The sequence below is a fragment of the Gadus chalcogrammus genome, chromosome 10 (genome assembly GCF_026213295.1).
Source record: "Gadus chalcogrammus isolate NIFS_2021 chromosome 10, NIFS_Gcha_1.0, whole genome shotgun sequence".
Taxonomy (NCBI): Eukaryota; Metazoa; Chordata; class Actinopteri; order Gadiformes; family Gadidae; genus Gadus; species Gadus chalcogrammus.
Window position 1 is genome coordinate 22,508,889 of NC_079421.1, and position 18,737 is coordinate 22,527,625.

The window sequence follows — 18,737 nt, forward strand, 5'->3', positions numbered from 1 at the left end:
ACAACTCCCGTGACCACCACCGTTCTCCACGTCGAGCGCACGAGCCTCCCTCGCGGCAGCAGCTGGCGGTACTTTGTTAGCGCGGCGCCGAGGCGGCGGACGGGAAGATCGCTGGGAAAAGTGTCAACACTTTAGGAAAACACCGGAGCAAAGCGCCCGTTAGTCGGTACGGAGGTGGCGTTGTTCTGACCGCCTGACGGAGGATTCGACCCACGTTTTAACCGACCTTCGGGGGAGATTACCAAGTTCCCCGGAGAGGAATCCCCCGTCCGGGATGCGGGACTGAGACAAAGGGTCTGGGGCTTCCCGTCGGGCTGGTGAGTGGCACGCCGCGATGGCGACTAAAAGTTTACCAGGCTGATTGTTGATGGGAGAAAACCAGTGTGGATTAACCTAGTACGATGAGCTGTTTTCTGCAGTTTTTTTTACCCCCGGGAAGCTTATTATGAGCAGTGTTTTTACCAGTATGGCAAGTTGGGTGGCATGGCTTATAGCGTCTTAGAGGTCGAGTGGATGAGACGCGTGTGGTAAATATAGTATAGTGGGTTCGTCCTTTACCAGTATAAGGTGGACCAGTATAGAAGGTGTACTGGTCCTTCACGCTGGCCACCCAGGGATACGACATCAGCGGGCTGCTGAGGTCCTCCCTGCCCGTGGAAGTGGTCAGAGGAGGGGTATGGAAATGTAAACTTTCTGATCAAATGCTAAGAATCCTAAGACTTCTAAATTATTTGTGGTGAAATCCTCTGCTTCTACTTTGATTAAAAAAAACAACAACATGCACTTATGTTGTATCCTCCACTTGGACAAAATACATCTTGGATTGGAGTGTTGCTCAACTCTTGACAACAATGTGTGTTTTTCCATCATGGTAATCCATTGGTATGGACACGTTTTTGGGTTGTACTTCTTAAACCACCTTTCCACTGGGATTGTAGCCCATTGTATGGGTGGACGGTCAGCTGCTGGGGTATTTACACACATGTACCGTTGTATTTCAGCAGGAATAACTTCATCCTTTGGGCTTTCTCTGGATGGGAGAGATGGAAAGGGAGTTGCAATGGTGGAAGGGACAGCTCGCAGCCGATATCCATCAATCCCTCCGCATCAAGGTGAGTCTTAACGCTCTCAGTCCAAACAGTTTTCTAACAGAAATGCTATGAATGGCCCAGCCTGTGTTTATTTATGTGATGTCATGATAAGAAACCGTTTTGTTCGAAGTGTAAACAAGCCCCTTGTGTTGGGTTACATGAGAACTCGGAAATGTAGTACATCACACATGAAATGGTGAATTATTGTGCTTCAAAGGGAAGCAACCGCAATTATTACCAAAACACACTCCCACCAACACACCAAACATAATGTTTTAAGCTACCATAGGTTCACCACAGCTTTTTACAAACGATTCAGCCTTTTATCTTTCGGTGCTTTCTGCACATCCCAACCATTTTCCATTCAATTGCAAACTGCTTGGTACATTTATTTAACGGCTACAGCATAAAGCCTTGGGGCATAATTCTCTCCACATCATCCAAGACCCATTAATTTAATCTAACCACTGGTATGTTCTTGAAGGGCCACTGCTTGTTTCTGCACACTGGTTCAGGTTGGGTTAATAGACATTGTGAGCAGGCTTACGTTGTCTGACTCAGTGAGCGTGTGTACTTTACCTTTACAGGCCGTATGTAATACAGTCCCTTTTGTTTGTAGAGCCCTATAGCCTCAGATGCTAATTATATGCTAATTATTAGACAAGGTACCGCTGAAGCACACTTCCCACCAGGTTACATGACGGGATAATAAACATAGCGGGCTGTTGAAAGAGGCCAACGCCACTGTCAGATCTTCACACGATGTTCAACATCTCTGTGGTGGCTTCTCCGCCGCCACCCACACGCCATCCGGCCATGCTGACGCTGGCTGCCGTGGCGATGAAGCCCTGATGGGGAGATAGCAGCGGCGTGCGGCATGTGGCAAATTATCAGACATGCAAATCAGGCCGCAGAGGCAGCTGTGGAATTCTTAATTACAGCGGCGCGTCTCCACAAAGGCACCTCGCTACCCCCCCCCCCAGGCCCTCCTTTAACCCCCAGACAGATGGGGGTGATGGGTCTCTGGGGTGGAGGGGGGAGAGGGCACTGCGGAGGCACAGCAGGAAGGGTTCTCCTTTTGGAGGAGTTGGTCGGGGAGGGGGGGGGGGGGGGTGTTTATCTGGATTCCATTGAAGTGCCGGTCTGACGGTCACAATGGTCTCAGAGCGATCGCTTTACCCTCCCGTTTGAACGTGCTCGTCGACAGAACATTTTCTCAGTGGGTAGCGGGTTAATGGTATACTATTGATTAATCAGCCGATGTTGGATTCTATGTTTAGCGCGAGATTAATCACACGCTAGAATTAGTGTGATTACAAGGTTCCCAAATTGCAGATGATTGTATTTTATATGAAAGATGGGACGGCTGCTTGGTTGGTTAAGTGTTATGACTTAATTATGAATTCAAGTGAATAGTAATGACCCAACCTGCTAGGTTCATTTGAATATGCTGTATTTGTTAGCTTGGTTATCACTCGTTGGTCCAACGGTGGAGATTTACATGAACAAACAATCATTTGTTTACAGAACCAACCCGCCTAAGAGCAGGGGCGTTCCTGTAGCACGGTCTATCAATCGTGCTGATATTCGGGGGGGGGGGGTCACCTTGTATGTTGACCCCTGAATGGTTATGCGAAAGAGATCAGCGATCCCCAATCTGTTTGATCAGCAATCCCCAATCTGTTTTCAAAGCCAACGTCCCGTGGTCCTGGAAAGAGTCCAGAAAATATAACATGGTTTAATAAAAATGTTTGTTTGTGGATCATAAGCTGCTTACCATTTGGGTCTTTGTAAAATTCCCAACACGCGGGTCAGTTTGTTGTTTTTCGCCCACCAGCCAGAGAGTGCTGGGTCCCCCTCCTCCTCGGTACCCAGCTAAACGGGGGTTGATTTAATGGCCATGCCCGCCGGTGTCTTCAGGCCTGCTGTGAGACACTACCAGCTAATTGAACATGAATAGGAGATGTGGACTGGATGAAACCTCATCCTATCTCCTGCTCCCAACTCTCAATGAGGGAACCATTTCCCCCCACGCACACACACGCACGTTCACATGCACGCACACACACGCACACACCTAGATGGCTTGCTGATCGCAGACCCCTGCAAGGACCTTAATTAGCATGTCATGATTGCATGGATACAAAATGAGATGGGAAGTGAGCGGCTGCTGAAGCTTGATGAGGAGTCTTTATTGGGAGACAAAATGGTATTCAGAGTGATCTGCATCTCCGGGCCATCTCCCGGCAAACGCGGATTAAGTGTTTTTACGTGTCATTAAAATATAAAGGAATTGCAGGCACTAAGTTTGAAATATGAATGTCAATGTGTACGACCTCAAATTAAATGTCACTTGCCCGACGGCGATATTCCCCCTTAAAAAAGTGAAATTCTCGAACCCAGGTTCTCTGTATCAGAACAGGACGGCAGGAGATGAGCGCTGCTGACTATTATCATGCATGGACCATAACAACCCCCCCCTCCTCACCTCTGGGCCCCTCCAACCCCCCCCTCCAGGAGCTGAAGCTACCGGCGTACCGGGCGCTCTCGCCACAGATCGGGATGCGGCGGTACTTTGCGGACCTGCTGGCCATCCTGAGCAACCGCTACCAGCTGTGCCCCACCGCCCGGCACCTGGCCGTCTACCTCCTGGACCTGTTCATGGACCACTACGACGTGGCCATCAAGCAGCTCTACGTCATCGCCCTGTCCTGCCTGCTCCTCGCCAGTGAGTCCCGTCCCCGTCGCTCTGTACCCCTACCCCCGTCGACGGGCATCTTTTGTGGGGGATGGTTTGTGTGGTGGGCGTACTCCCCAGTACGGGTCCCAGGTGAACCCCGCTGTTGGCAGGGTTGGGGATCGTTTGGTGGAACAGCCGCTTGGTTGTGGACCGGTCGGGTGTTGAAGAAGAGAGTCTGGTTCTCAAAGCTGTCCTGTGACCCGTTTTAGGTGATGGTTCTGAGAGGCTCGAAGCTGTTGGGATGTTTGGAGCACACCAGAGTCCGACAGGACGCAAGGCAACGTTTAGCCAACGCTGGTACGTTCAGCAGTGAGGCTCATCAGCATCCATTAGTGGCGCTCCACTAATCCCCTGCTTTCTCAATTCTGGGGTTGTCATTTCCATAATGTATTTTTAATTGTCCGCTGGAGGTGAGGTTATGGCGAGAAAAGCAAAGCTCTAGAAGTCTGCATGTGCACGTGCCCTTCCCTGGGAGTAGGGCTGGCCCTCTCTGTATGTATGACGCCTGCGTTGGCACCAGCTGATGCCAAACCTTAGATCCTGCCTTTGATAAAACACTTGTAACAGCTTCCATGGCTCCACTACCTGTCGTTCAGTGTCCTCTACTCCAAAGGTGGGCGGCTGGGTTACTGCGGCGGCTACAAGAACGCACAACAGCCTTTCTTCATTTCTCCTGCACAAGTCCTATGTGGCTCTCAATTTATTTCCCCGCTGGCCTTTGGCGGGACTATAATGGGCTTATCACTTCAAGTGTCTCTGTGTCTTCATAGAGATAGATGCACGGTGTGCTGTGTTCGTTTGCATGGTAGAAAAAGAGGTCCAGGAAAAGGGGAAGACATTCCTGAGCTCCGTCCATGTCGCCGGTCTGCCTGCTGGGAGATGTTGTCCAAGGCCTCAGCCACCGTGTTCAGCAGCCGTGGTAGTGGGGCTCTTCTTCAGGGGTTTGTTAATAGGTAACAGTGTTTTGCGGAGGACCCCGTTGTGTTCTCAGCTTTATGAACACACATACACACAGACTAACTTATGAAAGGAAAGGCAAGGTTGTTTGTTATTTCTGCCTTCTGCTAATGATGCTGCAAGTGTTGCAGTGACTCCCCATGATTTACCGTCTGAAGCTTCTATACATTAAAGCAGCCCTCGGCATCATGGGTAATTAGACTAATGATGCCGTCAGAGAGGGAGTCTGGGGGGGGGGTGTGTGTGTGTGTGTGTGTGTGTGTGTGTGTGTTGGGACACACGCCGGCTGTGTGCAGATGAGACTCTGGTTGAATAAAATTGAACGGAGCTTGAAAGCGGCTCTGGTTTAAAGTAACGTCATGAAGCGCCGAGAATAGCTTTGAGATTCCACTCGCTGAGTGGGGGAAATATTATCAACTCAAACTGGTCAGAAGACCCTTTGATAAATGAAGTCTTCTTTTTTAAGCTGTGATTGTAGCTTTCTTTAGCTCTCTTTCTCTCGCTCTCTCTCTCTTCCTCTTCCTCTCTCTGTCTCCTTCTCTCGCTCTCTCTCTCTTCCTCTGTCTGTCTCCTCTCTCTCTCTCTCTCTCTCTCTCTCTCTCTCTCTCTCTCTCTCTCTCTCTCTCTCTCTCTCTGTCTCTCTGTCTCTCTGTCTCTCTCTCTCCTGTCTGTCTCTCTCTCTCCTGTCTCTCTCTCTCTCTCTCTCTCTCTCTCTCTCTCTCTCTCTCTGTCTCTCCTCTCTCTCCTGTCTCTCTCTCTCCTGTCTCTCTCTCTCTCTCTCTCCCTCCGTCCGTCTCTAGCGCCCTGTTGCTCCGATGTCAGAATCCTCCATGACTCCCGGGTATCTGAGTCATGATTGATGAAGGCTTGAAAGCGCTGCTGGATTCAAAGTTGTCTTTGGTTTGCATCTGGCCTGAGGTGCTTTGGAGCCCACCTATTGAACCTGCTCCCCGGACCCTCTGCCTTCTCTTTGACAGACGCATTGTCTTTGTTTAAAATTCCACCAGCTTCCGAGCACGGACAATTAATCACCAGCTCTATTATTATATTTCAGTCACTGTTATAACCCTGGGGGCTCGCTCTCTGTGAGAGATTTTATGCGTGTGTGGTTGCGTGCGTGTGTGTTTTGTGTATGTGCGCCTGTACGAGCATGTGTTGGAGACGTCAGGCCTCCCGAAACAGTACCGAACGTCCTTGGAAATACAATGTAATCTGTTGGTTTGTTCCAAAACCGTGCATGGGGTTGGATGGACGTGGCAGGATGTTGACTTTCCATTGTGTTGTGGTCCCATTGAGGCCCTGATGCATAGAGAGCCCATCACTCCCGCTGACATCCCCGCGCCCCGTCCCCCGTCCCCTGCAGTCCGAGGGCCGCTCACTGCGGCCATTTGTCCCGCTCGGTGACCTCATGGTCCGTGTGACTCATTGTGTACGTCTCCAGCCCCTCTCCTCGCTGTAATCAGCCTCTCTCTCTCTCCCTGGGTCCATGGAGAGGAGCAGAGCCCGCCGCTCGCTGCTCTGTTTGTAGACGGGCTGGGGTGGCACCGCGCCGGGCGCCAGCCCCAAGGCGGTGACGCACGGGACGTCGGCCACGCCGCCACCTTGTGCCGTGTATCTGCCGGCGAAGGACCTCAGTTTAAAGCCGTGTTCTCTGGTTACTCTGCTCGTTTATCGTGGGGACCTTTCTTCCGTTTCGTGGAAGTGGAATCAAATCCCAATGGTGGACAGAAGTGTGTGCGTGTGTGTGTGCCCGTGCACGTGCGGGCGCAAGACTATCATCATATGTATCAATGAGTGCAAAGTATGAAGTAAACAGTGGAAGGTGGAAAGAGAGCATTCAGTGTCTCTTTGCAGACCAGTACGATACGGTGGCCGGGACAGAGCTCGCACACACACAGACCCCTCGGCCCCGGGGCCCGTAGCAGGAGGAGGAGGAGCCCTGAGGGCTGGGGGGCACCTGCCATATGCTCTCCGAGTCAAAGCTCAAACAAAAGCCCCACGACACTAGCGGAGCAGCTAGCCCCATGCCGGGTGGGGGAGGTGTGTGTGTGTGTGTGTGTGTGTGTGTGTGTGTGTGTGTGTGTGTGTGTGTGTGTGTGTGTGTGTGTGTGTGTGTGTGTGTGTGTGTGTGTGTGTGTGTGTGTGTGTGTGTGTGTGTGTGTGTGTGTGTGTGTGTGTGTGTTGTTTGAACCCCGCGAGCAATGATTACTAAATGTCATTGCGAGTGGCATGACAACCGTCAGAATCTGCTTATAGGATCGCGGAGGCATTCCGCATCGCTGATTGTTCCTGATGCGGTCGCTTGTTGTGCTACTAGAGAATTGTTTTTAAGGGCGAGGGCCAGAGACAATCACATTTTTATTGTCCTTGCCTTGTATTGTGTCGTCATGAGGTGGAGATACAGACTTATCACCCGGATTTATAGTTAGAGTGAATTACGGTCGGAAGATATGCACTCCAAATTATCGAAGATGAGCGAGAACTAGTTTACTTATATTTTTTAGATTAGATTAGATTCAACTTAATTGTCATTGCAAGGAAGGAAGGAACACCAGTCAAACAAAATATTTCCTTATATGTCTGTGTAACGCAGTCAGTGTGACTGTTAAATAGAATTTTGAATGCATAACGGAAATCAATAATGTGAAGAATTCCCCTCAGCGATCGTTATCATGAAGGCTCTCTGTTCAGCCGGCCCTAGGGGATGTAGACCAGTGGACACAGAGCAGGAAGTGGATGTCTCCCAGTCCCAGCTTTGGACAGAGCCACCAGGGGTACCAGTGGGACCAGTGATAGCAGTGGTACCTGTAGTCCCAGTGGTACCAGTAATACCAGTGCTACCAGTGGTACCTGTAGTCCCAGTGCTACCAGGGGTACCAGTGCTACCAGTGGGACCAGTGCTACCAGTGGGACCAGTGCTACCAGTGGGACCAGTGCTGCAGCAGCATGAGGGCCGTGGTGGGCCCACCGCCGCTGCCCTCCATGGCCTCTCACCCCGTCGCTGCCGGGTCATAACAGCCCCAGGAACGGGGTAAATGCAGGCCCACGTCCCTGGGGGGCCGGGGAGCGAGGGAGGGGGGCTTCAAAGGCAGGTCGGACGCTGACGTTAAACAGTGTCGAAGGAGGGGGGGCGGGGGGGGGGGCACTGGAGCAGTGAGATGGGACGTATTAGGAATGAGGGGGCTCTGTAGGCCGCTCTGATGTCAATGTAGATGTATAGCGGGCGCCCCCCCCACTGTGAGCCCCACTCCCCCCCCCCCCTTTCCCCATTACATGGTCCGATGGTAATTCTGATGGAATTACCACGCAAGACCCCCTTAATTAAAATAATTATATCTCGTCTGGCAATTACTGTAATGCATGTCCGTGCTTCAAATTAGGCATACTAATGCAAGTTTCAGATGCGGCCAAATCACCCATTTATCTGCTTATTAAAACCCGTTCAGTGTGTTCGTTATAGTATGGACGGTTATCGTTGGTGTTATCAGTTGACTGTTGAGCTGCGCTGTCGTTCCCTGAGGCCCTGTATGGGAGGGAGGGACACACACACACACACACACACACACACACACACACACACACACACACACACACACACACACACACACACACACACACACACACACACACACACACACACACATACATTCCTTGTCCATGTCACTCCACAAAGCAGTCCCTTGGCTCTGCGCTGGCAGAGAGCGTACCCCCCCCCCCTAGCCCTTAAGGGGGGTCGGGTCCCTGAGATTCTCCCCGGTCACCCAAGCGTTGGCGTTGGGGATCAGAGGTCGGCCTGGGCCGGCATTGTGTGAGCCGTGGGGGCCAGGGGGTGACAACGCGGGGGGGGGAGGGGAGGGGAGCTGTGGTCAATGTCACACCAGTAGAGACACACCAGTAGAGACACACCAGTGCATAGAGACACACCAGTAGAGAGTAGACACACCAGTAGAGACACACCAGTGCATAGAGACACACCAGTAGAGACACACCAGTAGGGAGTAGACACACCAGTAGAGAGTACACACACCAGTAGAGACACACCAGTGCATAGAGACACACCAGTAGAGACACACCAGTAGAGAGTAGACACACCAGTAGAGAGTAGACACACCAGTAGAGACACACCAGTGCATAGAGACACACCAGTAGAGACACACAAGTAGAGAGTAGACACACCAGTAGAGACACACCAGTAGAGTAGACACACCAGTAGAGACACACCAGTGCATAGAGACACACCAGTAGAGAGAGACACACCAGTAGAGACACACCAGTAGAGACACACCAGTAGACTAGAGACACACCAGTAGAGACACACCAGTAGAGACATACCAGTAGAGACACACCAGTGCATAGAGACACACCAGTAGAGAGTAGACACACCAGTAGAGACACACCAGTAGAGAGTAGACACACCAGTAGAGACACACCAGTAGAGACACACCAGTAGAGACACCAGTAGAGACACACCAGAGACGAGCCGCCACATTAAAAGAGGTTCTAAGGCGGGGAGTAAAGCGTCCGTACGATTTTATTTTTATACTCCGATCTAAAAATAGGGCTTGGGTGACGGAGGACGGAGGACTGCTGATGGCTGGGGTCTGAGGGCTGCTAATGGCTGGGGGCTGAGGGCCGGGGGGCCGAACGCTGGAGCTCTGCATTGTTTATTAAGCTGCTGGCTGGTTTCATTATTGTTGTTGATATCGGAGCCAGCGGGAGATTAGGCAGAACCAAACGGCCCCGCTGAACACACAGCCGCTGACACAGTGACCCGCGTGGGAGAGCTGCTCTCGGGTTACTCCCCCGCCTCCCCCCCGCCAGCAGCAGCACACCTGGGCGGGAGCCCCTCCGTCCCACTCTTACCTCTCCACGACCCCCGACCTCTGACCCCGCCCTGACGGTTCAACCACCTCCTCCCTCCCTCCCTCTCTCGTTTCCTCGCTCTCTCGTCGTTGTCGTCCGAACCCAGCGGCGGCCGGCTCTCGTTCGTGTGCCGATGTGAAGGCAGCCGCCGTGAGAACGCAGGCGGCGTTCCTGAACGCAGTCGGCGTTCCCGAACGCAGGCGGCGTTCCCGAACGCAGTCGGCGTTCCCGAACGCAGTCGGCGTTCCCGAACGCAGGCGGCGTTCCCGAACGCAGGCGGCGTTCCCGAACGCAGGCGGCGTTCCCGAACGCAGGCGGCGTTCCCGAACGCAGTCGGCGTTCCCGAACGCAGGCGGCGTTCCTGAACCCTGATCTCAGGGAGCATGCCGCTCCCCTGTCGTCACGCCGGCTACTCTCCGGAGCGTCTGGCAACCTGCATTCCAGGTGGCGGAGGAATGCACCCCCCCGTCCCCGGCGCAGGGATGGGCAGAGGAACCCGGAACGCCGGGACCTTCTCTGGGGAAGAGCTCCGCGGGCCGTACCACTCAGCCACACCTCTGAGGGGTGGCCTTCGAGGGGTATCAGTGGATCTGCTCGCTGCTTTGTCTCCCGAGGGTCCGGTAGTAAAGTGAGTCGTCACTGTAGATCAAAGAGCACCGTGGGGACGGGGGGGCGGCGGCGCTGAGCTGGGTTTACGGGGGTGTCTGTGTGTGCCTAGTGGTCTACAGGCAGACCCAGGCCTAGAGGACACGGGGCATGTGTGGACAGAGCCCAGGGTGGGGGGGAATAGCCCTCTTTACCTCTTCTGTCCAAGGGTTTCCGGTTCTGGTGTGGAGACACCATTACTGCCTGTGTGCTAATTGCCCCTCTGGCTGCTTGGGCCTCTGACACCCCCTCCCTCCCTCCCTCCCTCCCTCCCTCCCACCCTCTTCCCTCCCTCCCTCTCTCTCCCCCTCTCCTGCTTCCTGCTTTATGGTAAAGCAAATTATCAGCAGTAAAAGTCACGCTGGAGGTGGCCCGCCTCCCCCCTCCGCCTCGATGGGTACGCGTGAGATCCTGAGCACGAGACAAGAAGCCGAAGGTAGAAGCCAGCAGGTTTACAACAGGGCCGCTCGTGAAAGCTGGTTTTAAGGCTGAGGCCGTCAGCAGTGTCGTCCTCTGCACTTTGGATGACATGTTAACACGGTCTCAGAGTAGAACCCACTCCCAGCAGTGTCGTCCTCTGCACTTTGGATGACATGTTATCACGGTCTCGGAGTAGAACCCACTCCCAGCCGTGCAGTCCTCTGCACTTTGGTGACATGTTATCACGGTCTCGGAGTAGAACCCACTCCCAGCCGTGTTGTTTTGGCGGTTGGTCTCTCAAAGCCGGTCCACGTATTTGCTTAAGTGATTGTGAGTGACGCATTTGTTCCCCTAGGACACGGTTGTGTATAGGCCCGTGATTACTTGATACTTTGCACATTTCAAAGTAGGTTAACGGCTGATTATGTGCGTATGAAAGGCTGAGCCATGACGGAAGAAACAGGGATCTCTTTCCCTCTGAGATGTGCTTTCCTCTATGGTGGTGTCTGTCTGGCATGTTTTCAATAAGCCGTTGCTTGAGAGAAAAGGCAGGAGCCGTCAGGTGGAGCGCACCGTGTACGCTCAGGACCTGAAGCTGCTCCACCATGCAGAGTCACCTGCCCCCTGCGACCCCTGGGCTGAGCTCTGCTTTCAGTGCGGGGGGGCGCGGGGGTTCTGGGGGGGGGGGGGGGGACCCTGCGCCCGCGTAACCCGACTCCCCCGCTCCATCTTAAAGTATAGGGGGGGGGGGGGGGTGACCCGGGGATTAAAGGCAGAATCGCCGCCCTTCATTGGCTGCACGGGGCCCGGGGGCTGTTGCCATGGAAACGGAGAATGTCTTTTCGGGAGCGGGGAGGGGTGGCCCCCGGGTGTGCCGCCGTGGGCCCCCCGAGAACGAGAGAGCGCTGCGCGGTCGTTCATCGCGGGGGGGGGGGGGGGGATCAGGTTGATTGGCTTTGTTTTGAGGGCCGTCGGGAGCAGTTGTGTGCGACAGTCAAGTGCCCCCCCCCCCCCCCCCCCCCCCCACTGCCCTGTGAGCCATTGCTAGCTAGGACGCGTTGCTCCAGGCCCGGTGGTTCCATGACCAGATGGTGTGTGTAAACATCTACTTAATTGTCGAGGCAGGAAGCAGTGACCGATGGCACTGCGGCCGATTCCAGAGAGACCCAGAAGCACATGTTGTGCTCTTTGGGCTGGGGAGTCAGACTGCCTGTACGCTGGAGCCCTGGGTCCGAGCCCTGGCTAACCCTAACCCTAACCCTTTGTTGTTTAAACTACAACGGTGAAGCACCGTAGAGTTGTTTATTGGAAAGCGCTTTGGATCAAAGGATCCCCTGGGTGATGAAGCACTGCGCGCAGAAAGCGCTGGAAATGAATCATAATTTTCCCGGCTTCACAGCACGCTGAACCACGGTTTACGCTACAAGCCTATGGTTATGTTTTCCTAATCTAAGGGTAGGTATACTATCAACATACAGCTGGCCGGGGAAGCCTTTGAAGAGAAAGCCCACGCCTTAACCTTGAGAAGACAGCTCACACACCACCATCTAATAGCCTGGGTATCCAACAGCACACAGCACAAAGGGCCCGCTAACCAGCCCTAAGGTTTCACTGACCTTCCTGTATTGATCAACGTTTAAAGTCGCTCCGTTACAGATGGAGCCAGCCAGGATGCCACCGCAGTAATTACCCCGAGTCCGGCACTCCAGAAATGTAGATTAATTGCTGTTCTTGTCAATCTGCTCACCAGAGATTGACGATCCGTATATTGAGCCTGATTTTCACTTGCTTGTCTGAGCTTGGATTCCTCCGTTTAGGGAATGGGATCATTTGGAAAACGCGTATCATGTTAACTGATTCGAGCTGGCCTATACCTTCCCTCTCTTTGTACTGGGTGGGGGAGGTAGAGAGGGTTGGCTAGTAACCGGAAGGTTGCTGGTTCGATCCCCGGCTCGGAGTGTCGAGGTGTCCCTGAGCGAGACACCTCACCCTAACTGCTCCCCACGAGCTGGCATGGTTGACACCGCTGTGAATGTGTGCATGAATGGGTGAGTGTTAATAATAATGTACAGAGCTTTGAGTGGCCACTGGGAAGATGAGCGCTATAGATAGATAGATAGATATCTATCCATATCTACAGTCCATTTAGCATTGATATACCTGTGTCTCTCCAGGTAAGTTTGAGGAGAAGGAGGACCGCGTGCCCAAGCTGGAGCAGCTGAACTCGCTGGGCTTCATGTGCAGCCTGAACCTGGTGCTCAACAAGAAGGACCTCATCAAGATGGAGCTGCTGCTGCTTGAGACCTTCGGCTGGAACCTGTGCATGCCCACGCCGGCCCACTTCATCGACTACTACCTCCACGCCTCGGTGCAGGAGGGCGACCTGTACAACGGCTGGCCCCTCTCCTCGCTCTCCAAGACCAAGGCCTTCATGGACAAGTACACACACTACTTCCTGGAGGTGTCGCTGCAAGGTGAGCAGGGGGGGGGGACATCCTGGAGCTCTCTGCTGCTGGCCGGCGCTCCAGGAGTTCATTCACAGTATGGGGGCTGAGGATTTAACATGGAGGATAGAAAATCTAAAGCCTTCGGCTTTCAACATCTAAGGGTGTCGTTGCGCCTTATTTTTTCGATAACCAAATCAAAGCTAAATGCTGGTGTGGACTTCAAAAGCGTTGAAACCCTTTTGCTTTTCACTTCATCCAGTGGTTGTGCTAAACGGTATCCAACAGTCATTAAAATAATCCCGTTGAAGTCCGAGAGTAGCATCAGGTCACACAGGATCAGCAGTGCGTCTCATGTGTTTCACCGTTACTCTCTTCTATATCATTGTGTGAGTCTGTCACTGGAGCTGTTCCTAAGGTAACTCCTCCTCCTCCTCCTCCTCCCCCTCCTCCTCCTCCTCCTCCCCCAGACCACGCCTTCCTGAGCTTCCGTCCGTCCCAGGTGGCGGCGGCCTGCGTGGCTGCGTCTCGTATCTGTCTGCAGATCTCCCCCAACTGGAACACGGCCCTGCACCTGCTGACGGGCTACAGCTGGGACCACCTCACGCAGTGCATCGAGCTCATGCTGCTGTAAGGGAGACGCACGCACACTCACTGACACGCACACACTCACTCACGCTGCTGTAAGGGAGACGCACGCACACTCACTGACACGCACGCACTCACGCTCACACGCACAGTAACTCTCACACACACACACTGACTCACTCTCACACATGCACACCCGCACGGACACTCACTGACACGCACGCACTCACTCACGCTCACACGCACACACGCACGGTAACTCTCACACACACACACTGACTCACTCTCACACATGCACACCCGCACGGACACGCACACACGGACACTCACTCACTCACGCACACACGCACAGTAACTCTCACACACACACACACACTGACTCACTCTCACACATGCACACCCGCACGGACACTCACTCTCTCACTCACACACTCACTCACTCACTCACACGCGACACTCACACGGACTCACTCACTCACTCACTCACTCACTCACTCACTCACTCACTCACTCACTCACTCACTCACTCACTCACTCACTCACTCACTCACTCACTCACTCACTCACTCACTCACTCACTCACTCACTCACTCACTCACTCACTCACTCACTCACTCACACACAAACACCATTACCAGCTCTCCTCTTTCCTTCGCCAACGTGTTGTGTACGTGTTGTGTACGTGTTGTGATGTTTTATTGGGCTGCACAACCATGGATAGTGTAGACTGTAAGTCCATCCATGTGACATCAATCCGCAGCCATTTAGTGGTTCTGTTCTCCGCACACAATGGACTGCTACGTCCGCGCCGGTAATCGTGGTGCATTTGAATTTGTAAGTATATGTAGGAGGAGGAGGTTGATAGGGCATCATCTGTGTTCTCATTAATGCATTCATCCAAGCTGTTGCCATGGTAGTCTGCCCACTCTGCACACCTAGCCGTCGTAATGAGTCCCCCCCCCCCCCTTCCTTCTCCCGTTAGGCTCCTTATGTCGCCTTGCACTCAGAGCACTTAAAGGTTAGCTGTTGCCACCACACTGTCCTTTAAATGTGTGCCTAGAGAGCCCCTTTCATGGTGACAACGCCCCCGTGGAAACCCCTTTGACTCAGCCGGCTGTCTCTGAGGTGTCATTGTTGCCTGCGTTCAGGTTTCAAACCCATTCTGGTTCCTGGGCTCCGCTGTGTTGGGTCCCAGACAGAGGCCGTGGTCGTTGTTTTGTGTCCCTGTTCTAACGACCTCTCCCCGCGTCGCGCACCGCAGGGCCCACGACAACGACGTCAAGGAGGCCAACAAGACCAAGTCCACGGCCCCACAGCGCCTGGGCTCGCTGCAGCTCCAGCCCCAGCCCGCCCACCTGTCCCCCGTCTCCGCCCTCCAGCGGCCCGCCTCGTCCTCGTCCACGCCTCAGCCCATGCTCTACCAGCCCGAGGGCTTCCCCCACCTGTCCCAGCACTCGCCCTCGCTGTCCCAGCTGCAGATGATCGCCGACGCGCGCGCGCTGGGCCCCGTGGTCAGCGTCTCCCAGGACTTCCTCCAGGGCCACCGCATGGGCCTGCTGGCCGCCGCGCCCTCCATGACCCCCGGCGGCGCCTTCCCCTCCTACCCCGGCCTGGGCTCGGGCCTGCAGCCGGGGCCCCGGCCCCTGCCGCTCCAGGGGCCCATCTCCATGCAGATGGCGTTGGCGGCGGAGCCCCGGCACTGCCTCACCATGGCGTACAGCGGGGGCTACCTGGGCGCCCACCACGGCTTCACGGCCGGCTGCTTCGACAGGTGACGCCAGGAGACGGAGAGGGACCCGGCCACCGGGCAGGAGTGCGCCCCCATGTACCCCACGCAGCTCCCGCCCCCCATCACGCCCCTGGCCGACCTCCTCGCCCTCTCCGTCAGCAGCGTGCCGGGCGGCGCTTGGCCCGACTCCTCCTCCTCCTCCACCTCCTCCTCGTCCTCGTCCTCCTCCCTCTCCAAGCGACGGCTCAAACGCAAGCAGCGTTCCCGCGGCAACATGGACCCGGTGGAGGTCATCACGCTGACGTGAGCGCCGGGCCGACGGGCGCGCTCCGACGCCACAGCGACACCCACGGAGGCCCCGGGGGCGGGTGGCCCGCCGGGCCGTCTGTTATCACTGTGAGCGCGGTTGGACCGCCGAGCCCGACGGAAGAGGACACGTGGAATGATCTAGACTATGTACGGTTATCTCGCTGCTTTAAATCTGATATTAAATCCAAAATGCATTAACCAATAAGGAGAGGAGAAACAGGCCAGTAAATAACGCATTTCTTTTCAACCCTCCACAAATATCTATATGCTTTAAAGGAGCCCGTAGCCGCATGGCCAGGGAACAAAGAAGCTACGCCATTTAATTAAATTACAGAATTCCTTTATGCGCCGGTCTGTCGACGTGAATGAAATGCCGCTCGGCTTAGATGGAGCTATAGAGGTGGAGCTATAGAGGTGAGGCTATAGGGGTGGAGCTATAGGGGTGGAGCTATAGGGGTGGAGCTATAGGGGTGGAGCTATAGGGGTGGAGCTCTAGGGGTGGAGCTCTAGAGGGCGATTGTGATTGGCTGCACCAGCCCTCAGACGGTGCAGTAAAGGTCCTTCCTCAGTTACCAGCGTGTGGTGTTCCATCACGGCTTGGTGAATCTCTCTGGGATCTAATCTCTTCTGCAGCCCCCTCTTCCTCTGCCCATTCCCTGTTGCACCCAAAGGACAGCCTGTACGGTCAGCCACCGCCCGCATCTTCCAGGACCTTGCCGTTAAATATCACCAGAAACACTCAAAAGACATTCGCTGAAATGGCAGGTTGGGATTGGCTACTAATGGGGACCTAGACATTGGATCTATAGCTACTGATGTACATTGGCTCTATGGCTACTGATGGACATTGGTTCTATAGCTACTGATGGACATTGGTTCTATAGCTACTGATGGAGATTGGTTCTATAGCTGTTCCAGGGGACATGGCCGTGTGGTTCTATAGCTACTGATGGAGATTGGTTCTATGGCTTCTTATTGACATTGGTTAAAGCTGTTCCTGGGGACCTGGACATTTGGTTCTGGGGTGTGTACATATGAAATGCTGCTGCCTTCTTATGAACTGTTGGTTCTGTGTCTGTGTTATTGACTCCAATGTTTACATGAACCACAAAGTTGCAGGGACTTGAACAAATTACTTGAATATGATGCCATTGAAACGTGCTGTAGCTTTTATTTATGACACAGCTTTTTCGCGATATTCCTTTTTTTTTCATCTTTTTTTCTATATATTTTAGTGTAGTTTGTTTAACCAACCATAGTACCACACCCTGTTTAAAAATATAGTTTTTTTGCTGTGTGCTATTGTATGACAACTGTATAATTAAACTCAGGTCTAAAGGTAGCCACTACTCAAAGCCCCCCCCCGTTCTATTTAGTGTGCTTTAATTGGATGCTAATACAGCACCCATGGGGTCTGGCGTATCGCCCCTCCTCACCCAGAGCTCCACATGCTGCTGAGACGTCGATGACGAACTGCTGAGCAAGTCTACGAACCCCCCCCCCCCCCCCCCCCCCCTCCCCCAAAGGCCCTATATATTCGCATCGCCGTGGAAACAACCCCGGAGTGAAACGGGTTGCCATCTGCAGCTGATCTGCTCAAATTGCTTCCACGGTTTCAAAAGCGGGCAATTGCTCGTTTTTTTTTTTTCCTCCTCCACTTCCTGCTCCCCGAAGTATAAACACATCCAGATTCCCAGTGTTGTTCGGCAGCAGTGTTGGGCCCCGTCCGTTTCCATGGCGACGGCTCCCCCGTATCCCAGCAGCACCTGATGTGCACGGCGAGTTGTGTGTGTTTGTGTGTGTGTGTGGGTGGCGGCGGTAGTGGTGGTGGTGGTGGTGGGAAATGAAAAAAAAGAAAACCCGACGGCAGTAAACGAATGCTGTGGCCGAGCCGTCTCCTCTTTTAGAAACTGACACAACTGTATTTTCTCTGGCGGCCGGGTGCCACTTTTCACACCCGCCAGAGGACTCAATGAGCTCCGTGAAAAATAGGTTTGCCCGCTTCTACTTACGGTTCCAAGGGTTGCCGGAGACAGCTCACCGTGCTAGTGCCTTGTCCGGCTGGTGGTGGACGACTGGGGTCATACAGCCAGAGACGACGTTGTAAAATGTAACGATAACACTACGACATGACCTCCCGCTCTGCCTTCCACCCGACGCACCCACCTATTCCAGACAGATGTTTGTGTTGTTTTATAAACCACTGTTGAGGACATTTTGTGTACCTTTTCTTTTTTTTACCAGACTTTTTCTCCCGTATTTTTAATGATTTATTTTTTCATGGTTTGTTTTTTACATTCCTTTATATAGGTGCATTATAGTTTTAAGCTTGTTTAGTTAAAGCTTTATTTCACATTGACGTTGGTATGAACACGGTTTTTTAATGTTTTTATTTAAGACAATAACCTGCTCTCCCTCACTAAAAAGAGCAACCACCCACTGAATTCTGCAAGGTGCAATATGTTTATTATCTGTTGTATAGCATTGTCACAACCATCACTGTGTATTGTTCACCACTGGTAGATCTTTTATAATTTATTTTGATAACTGACTTGACCTGGCGTCGATTGATCACGGCCAGCGGCTCTGAACGCACCACATATGTTGCATATTGCAGCCCTTTTCATTGAGCGATCAGGTACACACTGATTTTTGTTTTTCCTTTCTATTCCGATCAAGACACCACTCCACTAAAACACAAGACGTCTCTCATGAGAGGTCTGGACGGCACAAACTTTGTATTTTTATAATATTTTGTTACCATATGTTAGTTTGGTTTAATGTGACACATGATAAAGGAAACGTTTTTTTTATCGATTGTGGCATGGAAAATAAAAAAATAAAAAAGATTGAACAGAACGTGCAAAGCAATGAAATAATGTTCCAATGACATGTCTTACGAGATGTGTTGTGCCACCCCCATAACCCCAACTCTTAATGCAATGGTCTGG

The 18,737-nt window shown here is 53.1% G+C and overlaps 1 protein-coding gene across 2 annotated transcripts; it reads left to right on the forward strand.

Annotated features, from left to right (window-relative positions):
* Nucleotides 1–9: 9 nt before the first annotated feature.
* ccnjl (cyclin J-like) lies at nucleotides 10–16,227 on the forward strand. 2 transcript variants are annotated; one of them, XM_056600820.1, is made up of 6 exons: nucleotides 10–317; nucleotides 1,002–1,112; nucleotides 3,609–3,819; nucleotides 12,891–13,190; nucleotides 13,631–13,790; nucleotides 15,010–16,227. In XM_056600820.1, exons 2-6 carry the CDS (start codon nucleotides 1,035–1,037, stop codon nucleotides 15,521–15,523), a joined length of 1,263 nt encoding a protein of 420 aa, XP_056456795.1. In that variant the 5' UTR covers nucleotides 10–317; nucleotides 1,002–1,034; the 3' UTR covers nucleotides 15,524–16,227. The 2 variants fall into 2 exon arrangements, with proteins under 2 accessions (XP_056456795.1, XP_056456796.1); XM_056600821.1 differs by having other exon boundaries at nucleotides 1,005–1,112.
* Nucleotides 16,228–18,737: the final 2,510 nt, after the last annotated feature.

Coding starts and splice junctions, on each gene's coding strand:
- ccnjl (XM_056600820.1), top strand. CDS start 1,035: ATGGGAGAGATGGAAAGGGAGTTGCAATGGTGGAAGGGACAGCTCGCA. Junction 3,820..12,890: donor GTCCTGCCTGCTCCTCGCCA/GTGAGTCCCGTC, acceptor GTGTCTCTCCAG/GTAAGTTTGAGGAGAAGGAG. Junction 13,791..15,009: donor TGCATCGAGCTCATGCTGCT/GTAAGGGAGACG, acceptor CGCGCACCGCAG/GGCCCACGACAACGACGTCA.